Source organism: Nansenia antarctica, assembly GCF_963989245.1.
Source record: "Nansenia antarctica genome assembly, chromosome: 1".
NCBI lineage: Eukaryota > Metazoa > Chordata > Actinopteri > Argentiniformes > Microstomatidae > Nansenia > Nansenia antarctica.
The window spans coordinates 83,836,129-83,858,232 of NC_137674.1; the positions used below are offsets into that span (position 1 = coordinate 83,836,129).

General features: G+C 42.5%; 1 protein-coding gene across 9 annotated transcripts in view; it reads right to left on the bottom strand.

Annotated features, from left to right (window-relative positions):
• arfip2a (ADP-ribosylation factor interacting protein 2a) overlaps window positions 1-21,347 on the bottom strand; it is a gene marked incomplete at its 5' end in the record, with an annotated part of 25,624 nt that extends 4,277 nt beyond the window's left edge. For 4 of the 9 annotated variants that reach the window (XM_080530675.1, XM_080530677.1, XM_080530676.1 and 1 more), the window contains 4 exons: window positions 5,261-5,482; window positions 6,692-6,807; window positions 19,631-19,739; window positions 21,249-21,347. In XM_080530675.1, coding sequence (XP_080386801.1) covers window positions 5,261-5,482; window positions 6,692-6,807; window positions 19,631-19,739; window positions 21,249-21,347 — 546 coding nt within the window. Of the gene's footprint in view, window positions 1-5,260; window positions 5,483-6,691; window positions 6,808-14,600; window positions 14,691-16,231; window positions 16,298-19,630; window positions 19,740-20,376; window positions 20,440-21,248 lie in introns of all 9 variants that reach the window. The other 5 variants (XM_080530670.1, XM_080530671.1, XM_080530673.1 and 2 more) reach the window with 5 other exon arrangements.
• Window positions 21,348-22,104: the final 757 nt, after the last annotated feature.

Here is a 22,104-nt window from a genome sequence, read left to right on the forward strand (position 1 = left end):
AGGAACTAGGGGCTCTTAGAGAACTTGGAACTTATACTGTAGCTTTCCTGAGGAACAATAAACAATAAACATTTCCTGAGGAACAATAAACATACCCAAACTAAAGTGCAACATAAACAGGCTATAGCCAAATATAAAATAAATACTGTTTCAAGTCAGTCAGTTTCAAGTCATATAGGAGGAGATAAGACAGAGTCAGCTCAAAGTTTGCGTTGATAAACTGCGCAGTCAGGCTCAGCATAGACACAGGACTGACACTCGAACTCCAAATGTCAGTCGTGAAGCTGATTGACGCGATGTTGTCCTTCACTAGGCTCCCGATGTATGTGTAGACAGTGTTATATAATTCCGGCAGGCAAACATCAGTGAAATATTTTCGCCCCGGCAGCGTATAGCGTGGATCCAGGCAGGAAACAAGGCGTTTGAACCCGGCGTCTTCCACAACAGACAGGGGCTGCTGATCAAGGCATATGAATTCTATTACTTTCGCATTTATTTCCTTTCGTTTCTTGTGGTCGTTGCCGTATGGTTGCTGTCGTTGCAATGTCTCGGTAACAGTAAGCTGAGTGAGTGGTGTCGAACGTTCTTTCGACGACTCTTTCTCTCTGGCCTTAGTGCTCGCCAATGTATTAAACTCGTTATATTCCTTCGTGTGACAAGCCTTCAAATGCCGTATTATATTCGTTGTATTGAAAGACCTTGCGTGTGTTCCTCCCCGAGGTATTTCTTTTGAACAGGCATTACAAACGGCATATTTGTTGTCTCTTTCCGACACGGTGTAATATTTCCAGACTGGCAACGCCATCTTGTAAACTGATCGGTCGGGTTTGATCGGCCGTTTTGAGAACTCCGATCAAAACCGATCAAGGCCATATCGGCCGATACCGATCAGCGCCGATCAGATCGGAGCATCACTATTTCCTCTAACAAACAAAATCTGTTATAGACAGTGCACAATGCTTTTTTTAGCCAAGATCTGGCCTCCTTTTATGAAAACAAAAAAGGCTCACCTAAGAGTAATTAGATCAAAAAGGTGTCAAAAATAAAGTGCATCAGTCAATACAAAAATAAAGACTTTTATAGAACCAAAAGCCAATGGCTGCTTAGTCTGCAGATAAACAGAATGACACAAGGCACATAGTAGGCTACACTAGTATGCTTAATAAAGCAACTGAAAAGGGCTGGGCTATGCTACTTTTAGTGCATGAGGATGAGGTAGGTTGTGATAAAGCCCATCAAACGTTTTGCATAAGAATTAAAAATAAATTGCACTGACATGGAAAAACAAAATGTGCATGTTTTCGTAACATCGTTCAGTATCAGTTCATATAGCTCGCTGGTAGCTTTATAATAACATTCAATTGTCCAATTTTTCCAGACAACGGTCTCGTCTGACAGGTTTAGCGACGGTAGCTATCTGGCTAGTGGCTGCGTTCGTAAATTCGCTCTGGAAGTCTGATCAGCACTCTTGGAATGCCTCTCGTCCAATCAGATTACTTGGTCCCTTTATGACGTTGAACCCATTGTGCGCTCCGGTGGTCTCAGAGTGAATTTACGATCGCAGCCTATATCAAACGTTATGAACGCCGGGAATGAAGACAGTGCTAACGATGCTAACGTGTCGGCTAGTTTGCTGGCGTCATGGTGATAGCTACCACATGGTTGACCACCGGCTCAGCTTTATGCAGATCGCCGGTGTGATATGTGACACGAGATTTAACGACTTTTATTACTGTTGCTGATAACAATAAGCTAACTTTGCTGTCTAGCAACCTACACACACTACCATGTTTATTCGCTGCTACTTCTGTCAAACAATAACATTGGAAAAACAATACTAGCTACCGTCGCTAAACCTGTCAGACAAATGGGACAATTGAATGTTATTATAAAGCTACCAGCGAGCTATATGAACTCATACTGAACGATGTTACGTATGGATACAGAGTCAGACTATCTGTCACAGCGATGTTTTGCTCTCGTCTCTACACTGCGTGGCTGTACACAGGCTCAGCATCATGAGCGCGACAACCGGAACCGGAAATATTTCCGGCTTCATATTATCGGCTCTATATCGGCTAAAATGTATAAAACCGATAAATATTTAATAACATTAATTTCCCAATATCGGGCCGATAAATATCGGCGCCGATAATATCGTGCATCCCTACTTATTAAGGGTCTTGATTTTCCCAAAATGGATTTATCAACTTTTAATACTTTTCAAGACACCGCGGATACCCTGTGACAGTACCTCCTCTTATCCCTGATTAAAATGTTATATATCTTTGCACTCGATCAAATTTCAGGACCTTCCTTTCATGACTTTTCCTAGATGTGCGTTCTACCACCCCAGTATCCTTACATTTTCAAAATCACACCAGGATAAGCTAGTATGAAGCTATTTTACAGTTTTGCTGTGTAGGAGGCAGGCTAATTTACAAGACGCGCGAACTAGTGGTCTTTGTGTGTAAGTAGTGTAGGGGAAAAGTATTACTTTGATAAGACATTTTGTCATAAGTGTAGTGGGAAGACATTTTGTCATACTACGGTACTATCAATCAGACTGTTTGGGCAGGATTAACATACTTAAAACGACCTCAACCTCTTCTACAATGGAAACCACTTTCTCTACTTGAAGCTTGACATTGGCTAGACAACAAACACATTGCTGTCTTACTTTTTTTTGTGATCAAGTGTTTCTTTCAACACTCAACAACTCAAAAGATCTAATGGCTCTCTTTTATCTTAACCAGCACCTAGAGCATCGTTTCTCAACGGGGGCGTTCAGACAACATCGGGGGGCGCTGGAACAGATATTTTTAAAAGGGGGGCGTTGAGGTGTTCTTGGGGGGCGTTCGCGCATTAAGTATTTTTCTCATGAAAAACAGCTGTGTTATTACGGGCACAGTCGTAAATGCACGAACGCTGAATGTCGATGCACGATGAACGGTCAGTTCGCTCAGACAAACCGTGTTTCGGTCGACTGTTCGACCCTGCTGGCTGCCTGTCCCGCCCTAATGCGAGCCACAGCCGCTGCTATTGGTTGATAGAACGACATGTAGAAATGTGATTGGCTGAGCGGGAAGCCTTTTCTAAAAAGCTGCTAGTTTGGTTGCAGTGCGCCGTAGAGCCCTACACGTGCCCATCTCTGAGCGCTCTGAACTTGGCCGGGCTCTGACGCAGACACAAAAAATAAAAGTGAGAGTGTCATCAAGAAAACGGAGAAGCTAAAAACTCAGCTAGCAAAGGCAGAGCTTTTGATAGTTTCCAATGTGTCTGGGTAAGCGGCATTGTAGAAGAATCTTGACAGTTCATGTACAGTGCAGAAATTGCAATACTATGCTACGATAGAAAGAACCCCGGTTCATCCCATCTGTAACGTCATGTTGACAATGCCCAACTTCTATGAGTGTTTTCCTTGTAGGCTATGCTTGAGTGACATAATGTTTCAGTTTGTGGGCTCATTGTAATTGTTGCGTTCGCTTCGTTCGCTTCCTTTCAATACAGCTTATTTAATTTAGTTAAAATGAGTGGTAATACCATACCACCATATCACAGCAGGAACAACCTATCTCAAAAAGCGATCGTAATAAACCAGTCCTGAAAGTTCTCTGTCGCTTACCAATAATCGAACCTAGAGAAATCAGCCAAGAATGTCCCCTCCCCTCGCAGGTTCATCACAGTATATTACATAAATGTATTACTGTTAAGTGTTGTTGTGGATGTTATCCCTAGTGCCATTCTGAGGTTAGCATTGCGATGTGTTTGCAAACTAAAATATACGATCGCTTTTTTGTGATATGTTGCTCCTCTTGTGATGTCCTGGAAACGAACGCATCAGCTGCAGCGTCTTTTGTATTGATCAGCTGTCATCAGTGTTATTACGGGTACGTTCGTAAATGCACGAACGGTCAGTTCGCTCGGACAAAACCGTGTTTTCAGTCAGAGCGCCCATCTCTGAGCGCTCCCAGAGCGCAGAGCTCTGAACTTTGGAACTTTGTTATGTTTTGATATGTTTTGATATGAGAAATTCGAAGTGGTCAGTTTATGAAAATAATACCATAGAATACTAAATAAAATATTAAAATAATAGCCCCCTAGCGTTTGCCGCCATATTGTGACACCACCACCCCCCCCCCCCCCAAAAGTCCAATCAAAAATTAATAAATATTAGCATCATAAAACAGCAATTTGGAGAAATGCAACACCAGCACACTTAAAAAAAACTAACAATGTTAGTTGTAATGTACAGTTCTGCAGCCTACTGTTTGTTCTGCATCGGACGTGTGAAATTGCTGCTGTTCCGTAGCAGTCTGTTTGTATTCTCTGATGTTGTCTGAGTTTGTTTAACACTCAGAAACAGCATTTTTATTCACATTCACATGGCTTTTCTGCTCTCTGGTAAACTAATGATAATGATATTCCAACTGCCCAATTAAATCCAATCTATTATTTGGCATTCAGTGACATGCTTTTTAAATGATATAACCCAGAATATTAGTCAACATTAATATCTAGGGAAGAAAATAAGCCTACTTTTTTTGATGGGGGGGCGGTAAGAGGCCTGGATAATGGACAGGGGGGCGCTGGCCCAAAAAAGGTTGAGAACCACTGACCTAGAGAGACTGAGCAATCTTGAGCAGTTCTGGGCCTTTGTACCTCTGGTACTCTAAAACCATACCAGACCAGTTGGTGTGAACACTTTTGTGTCTCTAAGAGAAAGTGGGGTCAATCCCCTATAAACTCTTAATAATTTGCATCACAGCTAGCCCCTCATCTATTGTTGATGGATGCAGTCTGAAGCTAAGCTTTGAATGTTGCTTAGTGCCATTGGCCTCCTAACCCACAAGTCAGAAAATAACTTCTTTAGAACTCGAAAACCTTGAAAATAAGGTGAAAGAAGAATGAAAGAAGTTGGTGGTTTTGCAGGGTGGTTATTGTAATAATAATAATAATAATAATAATAATAATAATAATAATAATAATACTACATTAGACTTATATTTGCGCTTTTCTAGACACTCAAAGACCCTTTACAAACTGAAAAGATTGAGTAGTAATAATAAAAATAAACCAAAAATATAAATAAAAGAAAGTATAGGGGCCTAATTAAGGTAGTGCTGGGGACACATGGGAAGGGGAGGGGGAGAGGGTTAACTGGTGAAGGCGAGCTTGAAGAGGTGGGTTTTGAGGGCCTGCTGTTTAAATGTTGGGAGGGTGTTGGCCTGTCTGAGGTGTTTGTGAGATGTAAGGGTACCTGCAGCTCCGGGGACTTCTGGCTGAGGTCAGCGAAGGTGTCCCCCAGGTCCTGCTGGGTCTGCACCATGTTGTGGAAGTGGTTGGTGAGAGCGCTGGCCAGCCGCAGGATGTTCTCGTACTTGACCTTGGTCTCTCTCAGCACGTCGATCTGCGCCTCCAGCTCCAAGTCGACTGTCCGCGACCCGCGGCCGAACCGCTCCGAGAACATCTGCTTGGTACACTGGAGGACATACAGATAGATAGATAGAGGATGAAGATGGACATTCAAAAATCATACAACGGATAGATCCGGTCCATTGTCTCTATTGGTCAGTTTGCATTCCAGCCGTGCCGATATCCATGATATCCGCAACGGCTAAATGGAATGTTGACACATCTTTTCATATTACTCTGCGTTTGTTTATATTACCGTTATCGTTAAATTACATTCTTACCGTTGCTTAGCAACCGATAAACAACTGTGTGGTGGCCTGGGAAAACCCGTCGGATGTCGCTGGCGTTCGTTCGTGGCAAAGAGCAAATATAGATGGAAATCGCGATTTTGGCGATTTTGATATGATGTGGTATTCTAGTACTTTGAACTCCATACTACATTATGGTGAATAAACATTTTAAGAAAACAAAAGAGAAAGTACTTATTTTGATGTTTTTGTGGCGGGTAGTTTGCAAGCGAAACAACATCACGTTGAACGTGTCTCATTCTCAGTTAAGCAACGCACGCACACATGAGCGAAAGGAGAGACGATACTTCCACCTGTGTTATTGCCAGTTTACTGATGCTCACAATAAGCATAAAGTAATAAAATCTTAACTAGAAGACACACAAATGGATCTGTCCCTCGCATACCGACGAGGCGAGCAGACTACCACCGCATCACAAGCAGACAAACGAGACCGGACGATCTGCATAGGCTCCTCCCCCGACCCGGAGGAGAAAGGGGAGGATTTCTCCCCTTTCACTTTTTTTGACATGCTACATTAAAATGCTCATAACTTTTTAAAATAAAGGGCTATCTCAGTCATTCAACCAGTTATGAATAGCCGAGAACTTCTAATTTATGGAAATATTAAAAAATGAAAATGTCAAAATGCCACCATGTGAAGGGTTTTCCCAGGCCACCACACAACTGTTCAGCGGACGAATACACGTACAATAAAAGAGTTCCGTTAAAATACATTAATTAAAAGTTTGTCTTGTCTTTCTTTTGTGAAATATTGATAGATAAATGTGGTAACCGTTGTATAAAAGCATTATGGAATTCGAAGCTGTGGTATATCGTGGATATCGGCACAGCTAGGTGGTGAAACCAAGCTATCTGTGCCGATATCCACAATATACCACAGCTTCTCGTTCCATAGCGCTTAATTAATCAATGGATTCTAGTGGGGGGTTTTTATCAAGAAAAAAAACATAGTTCCCCTTTTGTACCTTGTACGTGTTGATCCCCCATTTCTTCACGCTGTCTATCTTCTCCACGGCCACGCCGCGTGAGGTTTCCTCCGCCGTCATAGACGGGTTGCTGTTGCTGTGGTGCATGCTGGATCCTGGGACAAACGCAGGTTCGTGACATTAGAATTATAAGGTTCTATCTCAATTTTTGGTCAAAATTTAGTTTTTGACATAATCTGATCCATTAGGTGTTTATTTTATTTTTTTAACAATATGTTTATTGTTTTTCAGTTTGCAAAATCACATAAAATTGTACAACATTACAAAACACAGCAAACATTTTTCACCCTGTTCTCCCGCCCATAACCCCATCCCTAACAATTGAAAAGACACACACAAAAAAGGAAAAAACTTTAACAATAAATACATTATATAACCTAAAGAATATTAATAATAAGTACTAATAATAATAAAATAAAATAAATTAATATAAAAGGGTGCATTCCTGGTCAATGTACACGATCATAAAGCTACTCTACTCCCCCAGAGCTTGTTCTTGTTGAAGCAAGTTACCAACATTAACATTATGCCTTAAGAAATACTTAAAGGGCCTCCATATATCATCAAAAACACTCTGTTTACTTCTAACAATATACGTTATCTTTTCCATCTACATATTTGACGCCATTTCTTTAACCCACATTCCAATTCTTGGTCCATCAACATTTTTCCAATTAAGAGCAATTGTACGTTTTGCTTGTAATATAAACATGTCTATGAATCTAATCTCTTTGCTTCGTAAATGTGGATTGGTAGGATATATACCAAGAATAAAAAGCTTGGGATCCAATGGTAATTTCTTTGATAACATTTGATCAACCATATTAATAACATCCTGCCAAAAGGTATTCACTTTCACACATTCCCATACACAGTGGTACAGTGTCCCTCTTGCCTCATTGCACTTAATACAAGTATCAGGAATGTTGTCATTAAACTTATGCAACTTAACAGGGGTTATGTACGTACGCATCAACCATTTATATTGTATTAGTTTCAAGCTACTGCTGATTGTCTGCCTCTGTGCCTCCTTACATGCCTCACTCCAGTCTTCTAAAGATATTTCCTCCTCTATGTCTTCCTTCCATAATCTCAGTTTTGATTCTGACGATTCATCAGATCCAGACACAAACAAGTTATACATAGTTGAAATTAAACCTTTCTCATAACAATGTCTTGTGACTGCTAACTCCAATGTGGAAAGGACAGGTATATCTAACGAATGATTTTGTGATGAGGATATAAAGCTCCTAATTTGAAGATATTTGAAAAAAAGATTTTTTGGGAATGTCATATTTGGTTGATATTTCTGCAAAGGACATAAATACTTCCTCCTCACTGTACATGTCTTGTACTTTCCTTAACTCTTTTCCAGCCCATATTCGAAATCCCGTATCACTTGTCCCCGGTTTAAAATTGGCATTACCCCAAATAGGACTAAAACGTGACATGGAAGAGTTTATATTAAAACATTTGCAAGTATCAAACCAAACATCAATCATGTACAATATAATAGGGTTGTCTGTATTTTTCTTCAGGTATTTACGCTCCGCTGAATACAGATATAAGTGCAGTGGTAAGCTTTGTGTAAGAGAACAGGATTCCAAATCCATCCAAGCAGGAGGGCTTCTAGATGAAAAATAAAACATAATGGACCGCAATTGAGCTGCCCAGTAATAGTATTATACCATTGGATATTTGGGCATTTAAGGCCACCTCTGTCATATGGTAGATAAAGTAAAGATAGACGCAATCTGGACCGTTTATTTTTTATTTAATTTTTTAAAGTTGGTAAACAATTTCTTGATTCTAGTAAACAAAGATGAGGGAGGGGGCAAGGGGATATTCTGGAACAAATAAAGAAATGTAGGGAGTATGTTCATTTTTAGAATATTTATCCTGCCAATCATTGAAATAGGTAAAGATGTCCAACGTTCTACTGATGCTTTACTAGCCTCCAAAATTGGGTCATAATTTATCTGCGCAATCCTATTCACCTCAGGGACAATCTTTATTCCCAAATATGTGAAGTTATCTGTAGGGTTGAAAGTAGAGGCATAAACATGGTTACTTTTCCTCTCCAATTCATTAAGTAACATTATAGATGATTTTGAATGATTCACTTTATACCCGGATATTTTCCCAAAAGTTTCAATAAGACCTAGAAGTGCGGGGACAGAGCTCTGTAGATTCTTTAGAAGCAAAATTACATCATCAGCGAAGAGTGCTATTTTATGTTCCAAATGACCAATACGAATTCCACAGATGTCACTGTGCATCCTCACCGCTATAGCAAATGGTTCTATTGCAAGGACAAAAAGCAATGGTGATAAAGGACTCCCTTGCGGGCAACTTCTAGAGATGTTAAAAGGTTTAGAAATCATACTATTAGTCAAGACTTCTGCAGTAAGCCCAGTACAAAGCAATCTAACCCATTTGCAAAATGTATTTCCAAAGCCAAATCGGGTAAGCACCTCAAACAGATACGGCCACTCAACACGATCGAAGGCCTTCTCTGCATCAAGTGAGAGTAATGCCGTATCTGTCGCCCCCCTCTGGCTGTGCAAAATATTGAGCACTCGTCTGACATTATGAAATCCTTGTCTACCTTGAATAAATCCGTTTTGATCTTCCCCCACCACCCGAGGAAGCAAGCCCTCCAATCGTTTTGCAAGAACTTTACAGAGAATTTTTGTTTCTGAATTTAAAAGACTAATTGGCCTCATGTTTTCACATTTAGTATTTGGTTTTCCTGGTTTTGGAAGTACGGTAATGTGATTAGGGCGCCCCTCATGGATGTGGGGAGAAGACCATTCTCGAAGGATTCCTGAAACATCTCCATAAGAGGTGAAAGTAATTTGGATTACATTTTTTTATAAATATCTATAGGGATACCATCTGGACCCGCTGTTTTCCAGCTTGCATACAGCCAATCGCTTCATCAATTTCCAACTTTGTAAAAGGTCTGTCTAATGCTCTACTTTCCTCTTCAGAGATTCTGGGAATATTAAGGTTGTTTAAGAATTGCGTCTGCATATCCAGGTTAGAAGAGCACTCAGAGCTATACAATTCCCAAATCCCATAGAAGACTCTGAAGGCCTCATTAATCTCTGTAGGGTACACTATAGTTTTACCGTTTGGAGCTTCAATACTGTTGATAGACCTTTCTGTTTGTTGTTGTTTAATACGCCATGCTAGGAGTCTTCCGGGCTTTTCCCCCTGGTCATAGTAGGACTGCTTGAGTCTCAGTAAATCGGCAGCTGCTTTATTAGCTGACAATTCATTACATTGTGATCTAAGTAGGAGTAATTTTGTATGTTTGTCTATAGATATGTTTGTTATGGTAGATATCCATTTCAATTTTTTTTATTTCCTCATCTAATGTCTTCATTTCAAGTTGTGCCTTCTTTTTCTTTGAACTAGTAAAAGAAATGATTTGACCCCTAAGGAAGGCCTTGAATGCCTCCCATCTCGTGCTAGCAGATGTTTGGGAAGTGTTGCATTCAAAATACAAATCAATTTGTTAATCTAAAAAATCTATGAATGTGGGGTCCATAAGCCATCCCGACTGAAAGCGCCATCTTGGGGAATCACTCACTAATTTAGTATCTTTATAAGTCAAGGATACGGCTGCATGGTCAGATAAAACTATGCTGCTATAATGACATTCATCAATTTTGGAAGTAGGGCTGAAACCAAAAAGTAGTCTATACGTGAATGAGTTTTATAAGTGCTGGAATAGCAGGAATATTCTATTGCATTTGGTCTACCATGTCTCCAAATATCCAATAAATTCAATTATTTCATAAAATGTTGTATTGTCTTTCTCGACCTGATATGAGTATCATCTAAACCAGTTGATCTGTCTCTTAATGAATCCAACGTGCAATTAAAGTCGCCACCTATTATGTATCGCCCAGGGAGATTTGAAACAGTCAGAAATAAATTATCATAGAATTTAGGGTCATCGTCATGGGACCGTACACATTTATCAAATGTATACTTTCGGACAATAAAGTGCCCTGGACCATGATATATCTACCTGCAGGGTCCTTAACTATATTTTGAATCTGTAGTGGGACAGATTTATGGATCAGTATCATAACCCCTCTAGCATGAGTGGTATAGGAAGCAGACAGCACCTGACCCTGCCATCTGTTTCCTATTTTAGAAACATCCTCACTCAGCAGATGAGTTTCTTGTAAAAAAAACTACCTTTGATTTCAAGAGTTTTATCCTGCTCATCACTTGCTTCACCTTTGTAAGTTTGTTCAGACCCCTACAGTTCCATGAGGTAAATTTTACCTTACAACTATCAGACATTTATTACAGTAGTACAATGTATCTTTAAGAATCGCTTAGATAGAATGCACTGACAAACCACACCCACATATAAAAACAAAACAAAACAAAAAACACCCTGAATCCCATGTGAACTTAAAGCCCATGACATGTCCTCTGGACATCCCCCCCTCCCCTCCCACTCTATAACTACCGCTTATAGCCAAAGCGAGTCTCTCTCTAGCTTTAAGTTATTCTCTTCAGCTCTGACTAGCTTTTTTACAAAGTACTAACCACTTAAACGTAAGTATGTAATCATGAACTATGCAACATTTGCAACCTGTAGCCTACATAGGCAACCGCCACTGTGTTAAACGTCTGCACACAACAAATAGGCCTACTCACATACCTGGGACCCACGTCGTTCGAGGGATGAAGAAAGCATTAGTAGAAATAGAAATCAAATAAAAATCAAATAATAGCCTGCGTGCCCCGCGGTGGTGTAGCGGTCTAAGCACTGGCCACTAGTGCAAGCTGCCCACCGGGGACTGGGATCGAATCCCAGCTCGCCAGATCCGGATATGGCTGGGGCACACACGGGGAGCGGCATATTGGGCGGCCGCTCCCGAGGGCGGTATAGGAGTATTTCCGGACAAGGATCCGTCGCGCAACAGCGCCCCCGGGGTGCCGGAATAACGGTGCTGGGCTCGAGGAGCCAGTCAGCTAGTCTGCCTGGCGGCCTCCTCTGGGACTGCCGGCCACGGGGTCGTGCGGCGGATCCTTCGCAATAGGCAGGGGATAATTGGATGCTAGGTTGGGTTCAATTGGCTACCAAATTGGGTGAAAAAGGGATAAAATCTGAAAAAAAATAATATATATATATATACCGGTAATAATAATAATAGCCTGCAACCATTGTCCGCATCAAATCCGTGATGAGTTGAAAGTCCCAAGTAAATAAATGTCATTTCGGCTCTGTCCAGTGCCTGGGTGCACCCATATACTGTAAACTAAATGTTATTTCAGCTGTCCAGTGCTTGGATGCAAAAACGTCAATGTTTCTCCTTCATTTCAATACTTTTTAAGCACTGTCCACAACAGTAAAGTTGGCCATAATAATGAGGAAATGAAACTCCACGAAATGAATAGAAATGAAAAGGATAAGCAAAAAGAATAATCACGTCTTCATTTGTGGAAATAGTAGGCTATAAAAATAGAGTAGCCTAGGTCTATAGGCTATAACGTTAATAGGGCTATTGCCGTTATGCATTCTCGACGGAGCACTCCATCACCAGGTCCGCCTCGGTCTTTCAAAGAGACTGGACAAACTTTTCCACTTCTGCAGGCGTTTGGAAGGTGTGGGACCTCTCATCGTGTGTCACCAGGAGCCGCGCTGGAAAGATGACTCTGTGTTTGTTGATGCCCTTGTCTCGAAGCCTCTTCCGCACGTCATCGTAGCTGCGCTTGCATGCTGTGCACACCAGCGGAGAGGTCCTGATAAAAACGCACTTGCTCCTTGTTGTAAAGGACCTTTCCTTTGGTTCTGGCTGCCTTCAATGCTCGTTCCTTGTCCTCAAAGTTCAAGAACCTCATAATAAATGTCCTTGGACGTGTCGTGTTCGAGTCGTTGTTTGGTGGAGCGCCGATTCTATGAGCCCATTCAATTACCAAGGCAGCTCGTGGGTCCAACCCCAGAGCCTCCGGTAACCATTTTTCCAAAAATGCGACTGCATCCTGGCCCTCTGCCTTCTCCGGTAAACCCACAACTCTCACGTTGTTTCGACGGCTTCTGCATTCCAAGTCGTCCACTTTGTTGGTAAGGTTGACAGTGGTAGATATGAGAGTAGATATGAGAGTAGATGATATGAGAGTAGATATGAGAGTAGATATGAGAGTAGATATGAGAGTAGATGATATGAGAGTAGATGATATGAGAGTAGATGATATGAGAGTAGATGATATGACAGTAGATGATATGACAGTAGATGATATGAGAGTAGATATGAGAGTAGATGATATGAGAGTAGATGATATGACAGTAGATGATATGAGAGTAGATGATATGAGAGTAGATATGAGAGTAGATGATATGAGAGTAGATGATATGACAGTAGATGATATGAGAGTAGATGATATGACAGTAGATGATATGAGAGTAGATGATATGATAGTAGATGATATGAGAGTAGATGATATGAGAGTAGATGATATGACAGTAGATGATATGAGAGTAGATGATATGAGAGTAGATGATATGAGAGTCACTGACAGTGCTTTCCAATGCGCTGACTTTGGATATTAGCCCGTTGACGCTGTCTTCTGCATCGGAAATCCGTTGTTCCGCATGTGCTACGCGCCCTGTGCATTCTTCTACCTGTTTCCTTACATCCGCAATGGTTGCTTGCACAACATCAATTTTCTTATAAAGACCGCTTTTCAAGGACAGTATGGCTTTCATGATATCTTGATTGCTACTCCTGTCTGGGTCCAATACCTCGCCATCTCCCTCATCGGGGTCATCCTCCATGTCAGCCATGACAGTGCTCGTTCCTTCACTCTCCGAATGTTTGTCGTCAAGTCGTGGTTCCTTTTTATCTTTTTTGCCACTTTTCCGTGACATTTTGATTCCCAGTACTCTTACAAACGTGTTGCTTGACTTTAAATAATATTCTGATTAGTATTGTAGAATTAGTTACATGCTAGCAGCAGAGCTCAAAAGCGGCGACCTCCTAGTACCACGCCATAACCCGCAAGATCCATTAGGTGTTTATTAATGCCTGTTATTTTTAAAATATTGACATTTTTTAGTTAGTAATTCATAAAATACAAAGGTTCCATCTCACAAAACATAATGGAATGTAAAAACGTTGACGCTCAATATCTCTGAACTACCCTAAACGGAGATACCTTATAATTCTAAACGGAGATAGAACTTTATAATTCTAAACGGAGATAGAACCTTAGAATTCTAAACGGAGATAGAACCTTAGAATTCTAAGCTCACGGGTTGACAATGAGTCCCACTGAAGGTGTCGCATACATACACACTTTACAGAGGCTACGGAAGCATCTAGAGAGATGAGATCGATGCTTCCCTCTTGACCTCTGACCTCTTTGTTCTGGCAGCAACACTTTTTAACACAGTTTTAGGTCAAATATCCTTTTTAATTTACCCAGCAGTGTGTTTATGTTTATGGACCAATAACCAGCACTAGAGTTGAGGGGGGATATGGGGGTATGGCATCCCCCCTGAAATAAAAACAGTCAAAATCATCCCCCTTCTAAAACTGCCATTCCCCCTTTCCATCCCTTATGTCATTTTATCAATGAACGTGGTATTACTGCTATTTCAACATTTAGTTTTGCGCATATTGAGTAAAATACTGTGGGCGAGGGAGGGGGCACGCACACATGCAATGACATTTTTACCAAGTCACTGAAGTCACTGATGCTGTGGGGATGCAAAAATTGTCCCCATATAATAAAATCCACCATCCCCCCTGATTTTCTTTTACAACTCGAGTACTGCCAATAACCCACAGTATGACATGGAAGAACGTGACATGGTGAGAGAGGAGACTGGGGGGGGGGGGGGGGTGGATGATACCTGGACATGGCTCTGCCTGGCTGGCTGTCCGACCTGCTGCCGACTGGCCGGGAGGGACCCCGCCTAGACCCCGGGATTTCATGCGGATGTCTGAAATGAGGGTGGTGAGGAGGGAGAGTGAGGCGGGGTAGAGGACGTGTGAGGAAGAGGTCGGTTGGTGGGTTACGGGCGACGGATAATAGACACAGAATTGTCTATTATCGAATTGTTTTTGGTTAGGGTAGAGTTGAATGTCACGGAGAGAGTAGTAAAACAGATGAGTATGAGTACCAGAGAGATAGGATGAGTTCAGGTTGGTGGTTGACACTAGAACAGCCATGGGGTAAAAAAATATATTATATCTTTGCACTCAATCAAATTTCAGGACCCTCCTTTCATGACTTTTCCTAGATATGTGCATTCTACCACCCAGTATCCTTACATTTTCAAAATCACATCAGGATAAGCTAGTATGAATCTATTTTGCTGTTTTTTTTGTGTAGGAGGCAGGCTAACTTACAAGACGTGCCAACTAGTGGTCGTTGTGTGTAAGTAGCAGCTTCCCATTGTAAAGACTGTGGTCATTTGACCCCCGAGGCGGCTCATATAGTAGGCAAACTAGACACGGCTGTTCTAGTGTTAATGAACTCATGAAGGTTCTTCATGCAGAAATGAGCAGGATGAAAAGCACACAGAATATATTTTTTAAAACTACCAGCTCCTTTTCCCCAATTGGAAGGAAGTGTTTTAATGAGGATGTCTTGTACTGTAGTTTCTTAAATAAATATACATTGTTTTTTGTATGAAACACTCTCTAAATGTGTTTTTCCTCCTTCTTACTCACAAGCTATACTCTGTTACTGGCTTAGACATGCCTACAAAGTTTGTGTTAGCGTAATTGCATAATAGGTAGCCTAGCAACAACAGTCACATATTTTCCCACTTCACCTTTTTGAAGGTTGCTGTTTCAGATACAGAAGTTACAGACACATTGTTTAGTCAACACAATGCAATACAACAAGCTTATATGTTGGGTTCTGATGGGGTACTATTCATGAAGAATCAATGGCTAGTAAAACAAGAACAATTATATACCAATTGTGCACCTTTAACTCTAAAAGGGTCAATTCACTTGTCAACCTTGTATTCATTATCTCCTGCACAACACACGTGAAACAGCGATTTTCTACGAATTAATTTCTACTAATTTAAGGATAAACAAGGACAAACAATGTCTAAACTAGGAGCTTCCAGCCAGAGGAGACAATAAACAGCACACGTAGCATTAAAGCAGCCCTATAATGACATCACAATACACATCACTTTTTTCAACTAACATCTATCAACATGCAGTCAGTACAACAGTACAGTACAGCATTCATTCACCATATTTTCCAACGAAATCTGTAGGAAAGAGAGAGAGTACACACACTGGGCGTGGAAGACATTCAAGTGAGGTTTCTAGGTTAGTGACACACACAGGCAATCCAAGTCCAGAGCACAGGCATCTCTGAGCATTCTCCACCTGAGCCAATTGTTACATAACAGAAGCCCTAAAAAGTCAAAAAGCAAGCAAGAAAAATAGGAAGAACAAAGAACATTTTAAATTAGGAGGGGTAAAGTGAGGAGGCTTGCTGGGGGGGGGAGGCCACCTGGTGTGGGGGGGTCAGGGACTCGTCTTCTGTCCAGGTACTCGGGGTTGAAGCGGATCGCAGGTCCTGGTGGGAATGAGTTTGGTCATGGTCAATAAAGTAGGGGGGGGGGGGGTAGTGGTGGCCTAGTGGATAGTGGTGAGTTGGACTGGTGATCAAGAAGGTTATGAGTTCAAGTCCCGCCTGAGAACACCACCACTACTGTGCCCCCTTGAGTAAGACCTGAGAACACCACCACTAGTGTGCCCTTGAGTAAGACCGGGGAACACCACCACTAGTGTGCCCTTGAGTAAGACCTGGGAACACCACCACTAGTGTGCCCTTGAGTAAGACCGGGGAACACCACCACTAGTGTGCCCTTGAGTAAGACCTGGGAACACCACCACTAGTGTGCCCTTGAGTAAGACCTGGGAACACCACCACTAGTGTGCCCTTGAGTAAGACCTGGGAACACCACCACTAGTGTGCCTTTGAGTAAGACCTGGGAACACCACCACTAGTGTGTCCTTGAGTAAGACCTGGGAACACCACCACTAGTGTGCCCTTGAGTAAGACCTGGGAACACCACCACTAGTGTGTCCTTGAGTAAGACCTGGGAACACCACCACTAGTGTGCCCTTGAGTAAGACCTGGGAACACCACCACTAGTGGGCCCTTGAGTAAGACCTGGGAACACCACCACTAGTGTGCCCTTGAGTAAGACCTGGGAACACCACCACTAGTGTGCCCTTGAGTAAGACCTGGGAACACCACCACTAGTGTGCCCTTGAGTAAGACCTGGGAACACCACCACTAGTGTGTTCTTGAGTAAGACCTGGGAACACCACCACTAGTGTGCCCTTGAGTAAGACCTGGGAACACCACCACTAGTGTGCCCTTGAGTAAGACCTGGGAACACCACCACTAGTGTGCCCTTGAGTAAGACCTGGGAACACCACCACTAGTGTGCCCTTGAGTAAGACCGGGGAACACCACCACTAGTGTGTCCTTGAGTAAGACCTGGGAACACCACCACTAGTGTGTCCTTGAGTAAGACCTGGGAACACCACCACTAGTGTGCCCTTGAGTAAGACCTGGGAACACCACCACTAGTGTGCCCTTGAGTAAGACCTGGGAACACCACCACTAGTGTGTTCTTGAGTAAGACCTGGGAACACCACCACTAGTGTGCCCTTGAGTAAGACCTGGGAACACCACCACTAGTGTGCCCTTGAGTAAGACCTGGGAACACCACCACTAGTGTGCCTTTGAGTAAGACCTGGGAACACCACCACTAGTGTGTCCTTGAGTAAGACCTGGGAACACCACCACTAGTGTGCCCTTGAGTAAGACCTGGGAACACCACCACTAGTGTGCCCTTGAGTAAGACCTGGGAACACCACCACTAGTGTGCCTTTGAGTAAGACCTGGGAACACCACCACTAGTGTGTCCTTGAGTAAGACCTGGGAACACCACCACTAGTGTGCCCTTGAGTAAGACCTGGGAACACCACCACTAGTGTGTCCTTGAGTAAGACCTGGGAACACCACCACTAGTGTGCCCTTGAGTAAGACCTGGGAACACCACCACTAGTGTGTTCTTGAGTAAGACCTGGGAACACCACCACTAGTGGGCCCTTGAGTAAGACCTGGGAACACCACCACTAGTGTGCCCTTGAGTAAGACCTGGGAACACCACCACTAGTGTGCCCTTGAGTAAGACCTGGGAACACCACCACTAGTGTGCCCTTGAGTAAGACCTGGGAACACCACCACTAGTGTGCCCTTGAGTAAGACCTGTGAACACCACCACTAGTGTGCCCTTGAGTAAGACCTGGGAACACCACCACTAGTGTGCCCTTGAGTAAGACTGGGGAACACCACCACTAGTGTGTCCTTGAGTAAGACCTGGGAACACCACCACTAGTGTGTCCTTGAGTAAGACCTGGGAACACCACCACTAGTGTGCCCTTGAGTAAGACCTGGGAACACCACCACTAGTGTGCCCTTGAGTAAGACCTGGGAACACCACCACTAGTGTGTTCTTGAGTAAGACCTGGGAACACCACCACTAGTGTGCCCTTGAGTAAGACCTGGGAACACCACCACTAGTGTGTCCTTGAGTAAGACCTGGGAACACCACCACTAGTGTGTCCTTGAGTAAGACCTGGGAATACCACCACTAGTGTGTCCTTGAGTAAGACCTGGGAACACCACCACTAGTGTGTCCTTGAGTAAGACCTGGGAACACCACCACTAGTGTGCCCTTGAGTAAGACCTGGGAACACCACCACTAGTGTGTCCTTGAGTAAGACCTGGGAACACCACCACTAGTGTGCCCTTGAGTAAGACCTGGGAACACCACCACTAATGTGCCCTTGAGTAAGGCACTTAGCTCTAAGTTACTCCAGGGGGAATGTCCCTGTAAGCTCTAATTGTAAGTTGCTTTGGATAAAAGTGTCTGCTAAATGGTCAAATAGATAGTATGCTGCTGTAGCAGAACGTCATGGTTTAGATGAACTCTGAAAAAAGGTTGTCTGGGTGTGTCTTAATATCATTATATCAGAAAACATTGTAACAGTGTTTTGGGATTGTACACAAACACAGAAAAGACTTGCATTCATGAGGGAACTACACCAAACACAAATATAAACACAACAACACTTTTGTTTTTGCTCCAATTTTTCATGAGTTGAAATCAAAGACCTAATACTTTTTCTATGTACACAAAAGACCTACAAATCTGTGTTAGTGAGCACTTCACCTTTGCAGAGATAATCCATCCACCTGACAGGTGTGGCATATCCAGATGCTGATTAGACAGCAGGATTATTGCACAGATGTGCCATAGGCTGGTCACAATAAAAGGCCACTCTAAAATGTGCAGGTTAATCACACAGCACAATGCCACAGATGTCACAGGTTTTGAGATAGCGTGCAATTGGCAGGAATGTCCACCAGAGCTGTTGCCTGCGAATTTAATGTTCATTTCTCTACCATAAGGGTAAGGGTTCCAAATGCCTTTGGAAGATGGCTTATGGTAGAGAAATGAACATTCGATTGACGGACAACAGCTCTGGTGGACATTCCTGCCAATCGACGCACTCCCTCAAAACATGCGACATCTGTGTGTGGGTCATTGTGCTGTGTGCATTGATATTTTTGTTCAGTGTATATGTTACGGTACATGTAGGGTTAGGGTTAGGTGCTACGTCGACTTGGTACATGCTGGCATGTCTAACCCTACCCCTACCCCTAGTTCACACATGTACCGTATTCCCACATGTACCATAACAGTATATTGATTGAATAAAGCTTCCAGCAGGTCAGAGGTCATACAGCAGGTCAGAGGTCATACAGCAGGTCAGAGGTCATACAGCAGGTCAGAGGTCATACAGCAGGTCAGAGGTCATACCGTACCTTTGATGGAGCTGGTGGGGATGATGCCCCCTGCTTGCCCTCCGTAGCCTCCAGACACGACGTTGGTCTCGTTGAGGTTGGGCCCCGACACCATGACCTGCTGCAGGTCCTGAGGGAGGCACGACATGTGACACAGTCTGATCATTTGGTCCGCGATCAGAATGTTCAGACTTTTCTTTTGAAACACGGAACTACGTTTCAACGTTGTTGAGAATCACAACACAAACTCGCTAGTCAAGCCAAAATACTGCAACAACGCAATGGATTGGGTGAGTAATCCCCACTGCTACCTAGTTAACTATAACACTACTTTTACATTGTTACTGTTGTGAAGGCCCACAGTTTAGAGCCAGTTTAGTTTCCCCAGACCAGCCCTATTTTGCCCCAGTTATTTCTGGTTACAGTTACCTAGTTAACTAGAACACTACTTTACATTGTTACCTAGTTAACTATATATATAATAGAGTAATTCAGTGCATGGAAAAATTGTTACAAATATTATTATTTTTTTAATTGTCAGTGGAAAAATAAGTACTGATTAATACAAAATAGCTAAATGTAACTAATAAAATATAGTTTTATGTCAAGAATATCTGGTCACATTATGTGACACGGTCTGGTCATTTGGGCCGCAAGTCGGCAACCAATCAAAATGTTCAGACTTTTATTTTGAAACACAGAAATACATTTCAACGTTGTTGAAAATCACAACACAAACTCTACTATTACTAAAGGATCACATCCACATTTAACCATCTCACATCCTGTTTCCCTACCTTCTCATCTAAGCTCCATTGAATCTTTGCAGCCTGCATAAAAGTGAGACATAATACAGTACAGTATAAAGATATTCACCAACAATGAATGAATGAATGAATGAATGAATGGTCTTTATTGTCATTAATACAGTACAGGTACCATACAACGAAATTTAGGAGGGGGGGCTCCCCTGGTGCTTGGTAAAAAGACTAAAAACAAGAGAGCCAAGGATAAAACAAAAAAGAGAAAAGAGCTGGTTACAATGACCACGTGTAAGTAAGTAAGGAAGTAAAGTTTATTTGTATAGCACCTATCACAGACCAGTGGTCACAAAGTGCTTTACATAGGCTATAAAAACATAATTAAAGAGCAAAAGTAATAGCAGGTTGAAAGAAATAGGTAAACAAGTGAACAATAAAAACAAGAAACAAATAAAAAGTGTACAACAAATAATGACAAGACACAAAAAGACAGGCTTTTGGGGTTAGCCAAAAGCCTGTCTGTACAGGACAGTCTTGAGCTGTTTTTCAAATGCTTTGACCGAGACCGCTGAAGGAGAGGCGTGAGAGGTCACCACCCAGAATAGCTAGATCCAGTCTTATTAATCAGTCATTTGGTGAGTCATTCTTTCAGCAATGCTATTAATTATTAATACAATTCAATACTTAATCAACTAACGGTTTGTCTAAAGCAGAAGGATAGTCAATAGTGTCCTGCAGAGTACAGTTCTGTTGCGGGCGGACACACAGACAGTGACAGGGGGGACACACAGACAGTGACAGGGGGGACACACAGACAATGACAGGGGGGTCACACAGACAGTGATACACAGACCCCTCCCCTCCCCTCCATCTCTCACCTGTTCCAGGCTGTCATCCTCAGGTAGGGTCCCCGTGTCTCCGTTGCCGTTGATGGGAATCTCCATGGTAGCCGCCTTGCTCATGGTGCTGTCGGCCATGATGATGAAATGCTGCAAGAGAGAGAGACAGTACACAGACACACTCAGCTACAAATGCATTGTTGTTGCATTTCACACTCCTTTACGAATGCAGCAGCTGCCTTTTACATTAACATCAGTCCACTGTTAGGCCTTAGAAGGCTTAGAGGCAAGCTCACTGCATGTCAACACCTTAGCACATGTATGCACAGACAGCATAAATAAAAGGCACCGATCTACTACGGTTAGGCGAACTGTCCAACAATGTCAGTGATTTAAAAGCCCCCAGAACAGCACCAGTTGGCAGGATAAAGCTGGTCTTCTGTTGTTGCAAGCAAGAATTTGATGATGATAATAATAATTATTATGATGATGATCTCATCTCGTTACCTGCTGTTCTGGCTGCAAGTCCAGTGCTTCAAAAATGTCAAATGCAATATTTCTGAAATGTTAAACAATATAAACGGAATGTCACCGTTACGATGGTTGTTTCTACTATGTAGATGCATTCGTAGCTGTCATTATCCTTTTAGAAAAGCCCTGCAAAGACAATCCCTGTGGACACAGTGCCATCTCTTCACCATCCACGTCGACAATCTGTACAGGGTTGCCAGATGGGATTGACCATTTCCAGCCTAACCACAGTCTAAAAATAGCTAAATTCACCAAGAACCACCAGCCCAAAACCCAGATCGTCACAAAACCGCTAATTATTATCAGAAATTAATTATCTCCCGTCCCTAAACTGTATGATTGTTGCCAATACTGTTTGTAAAAT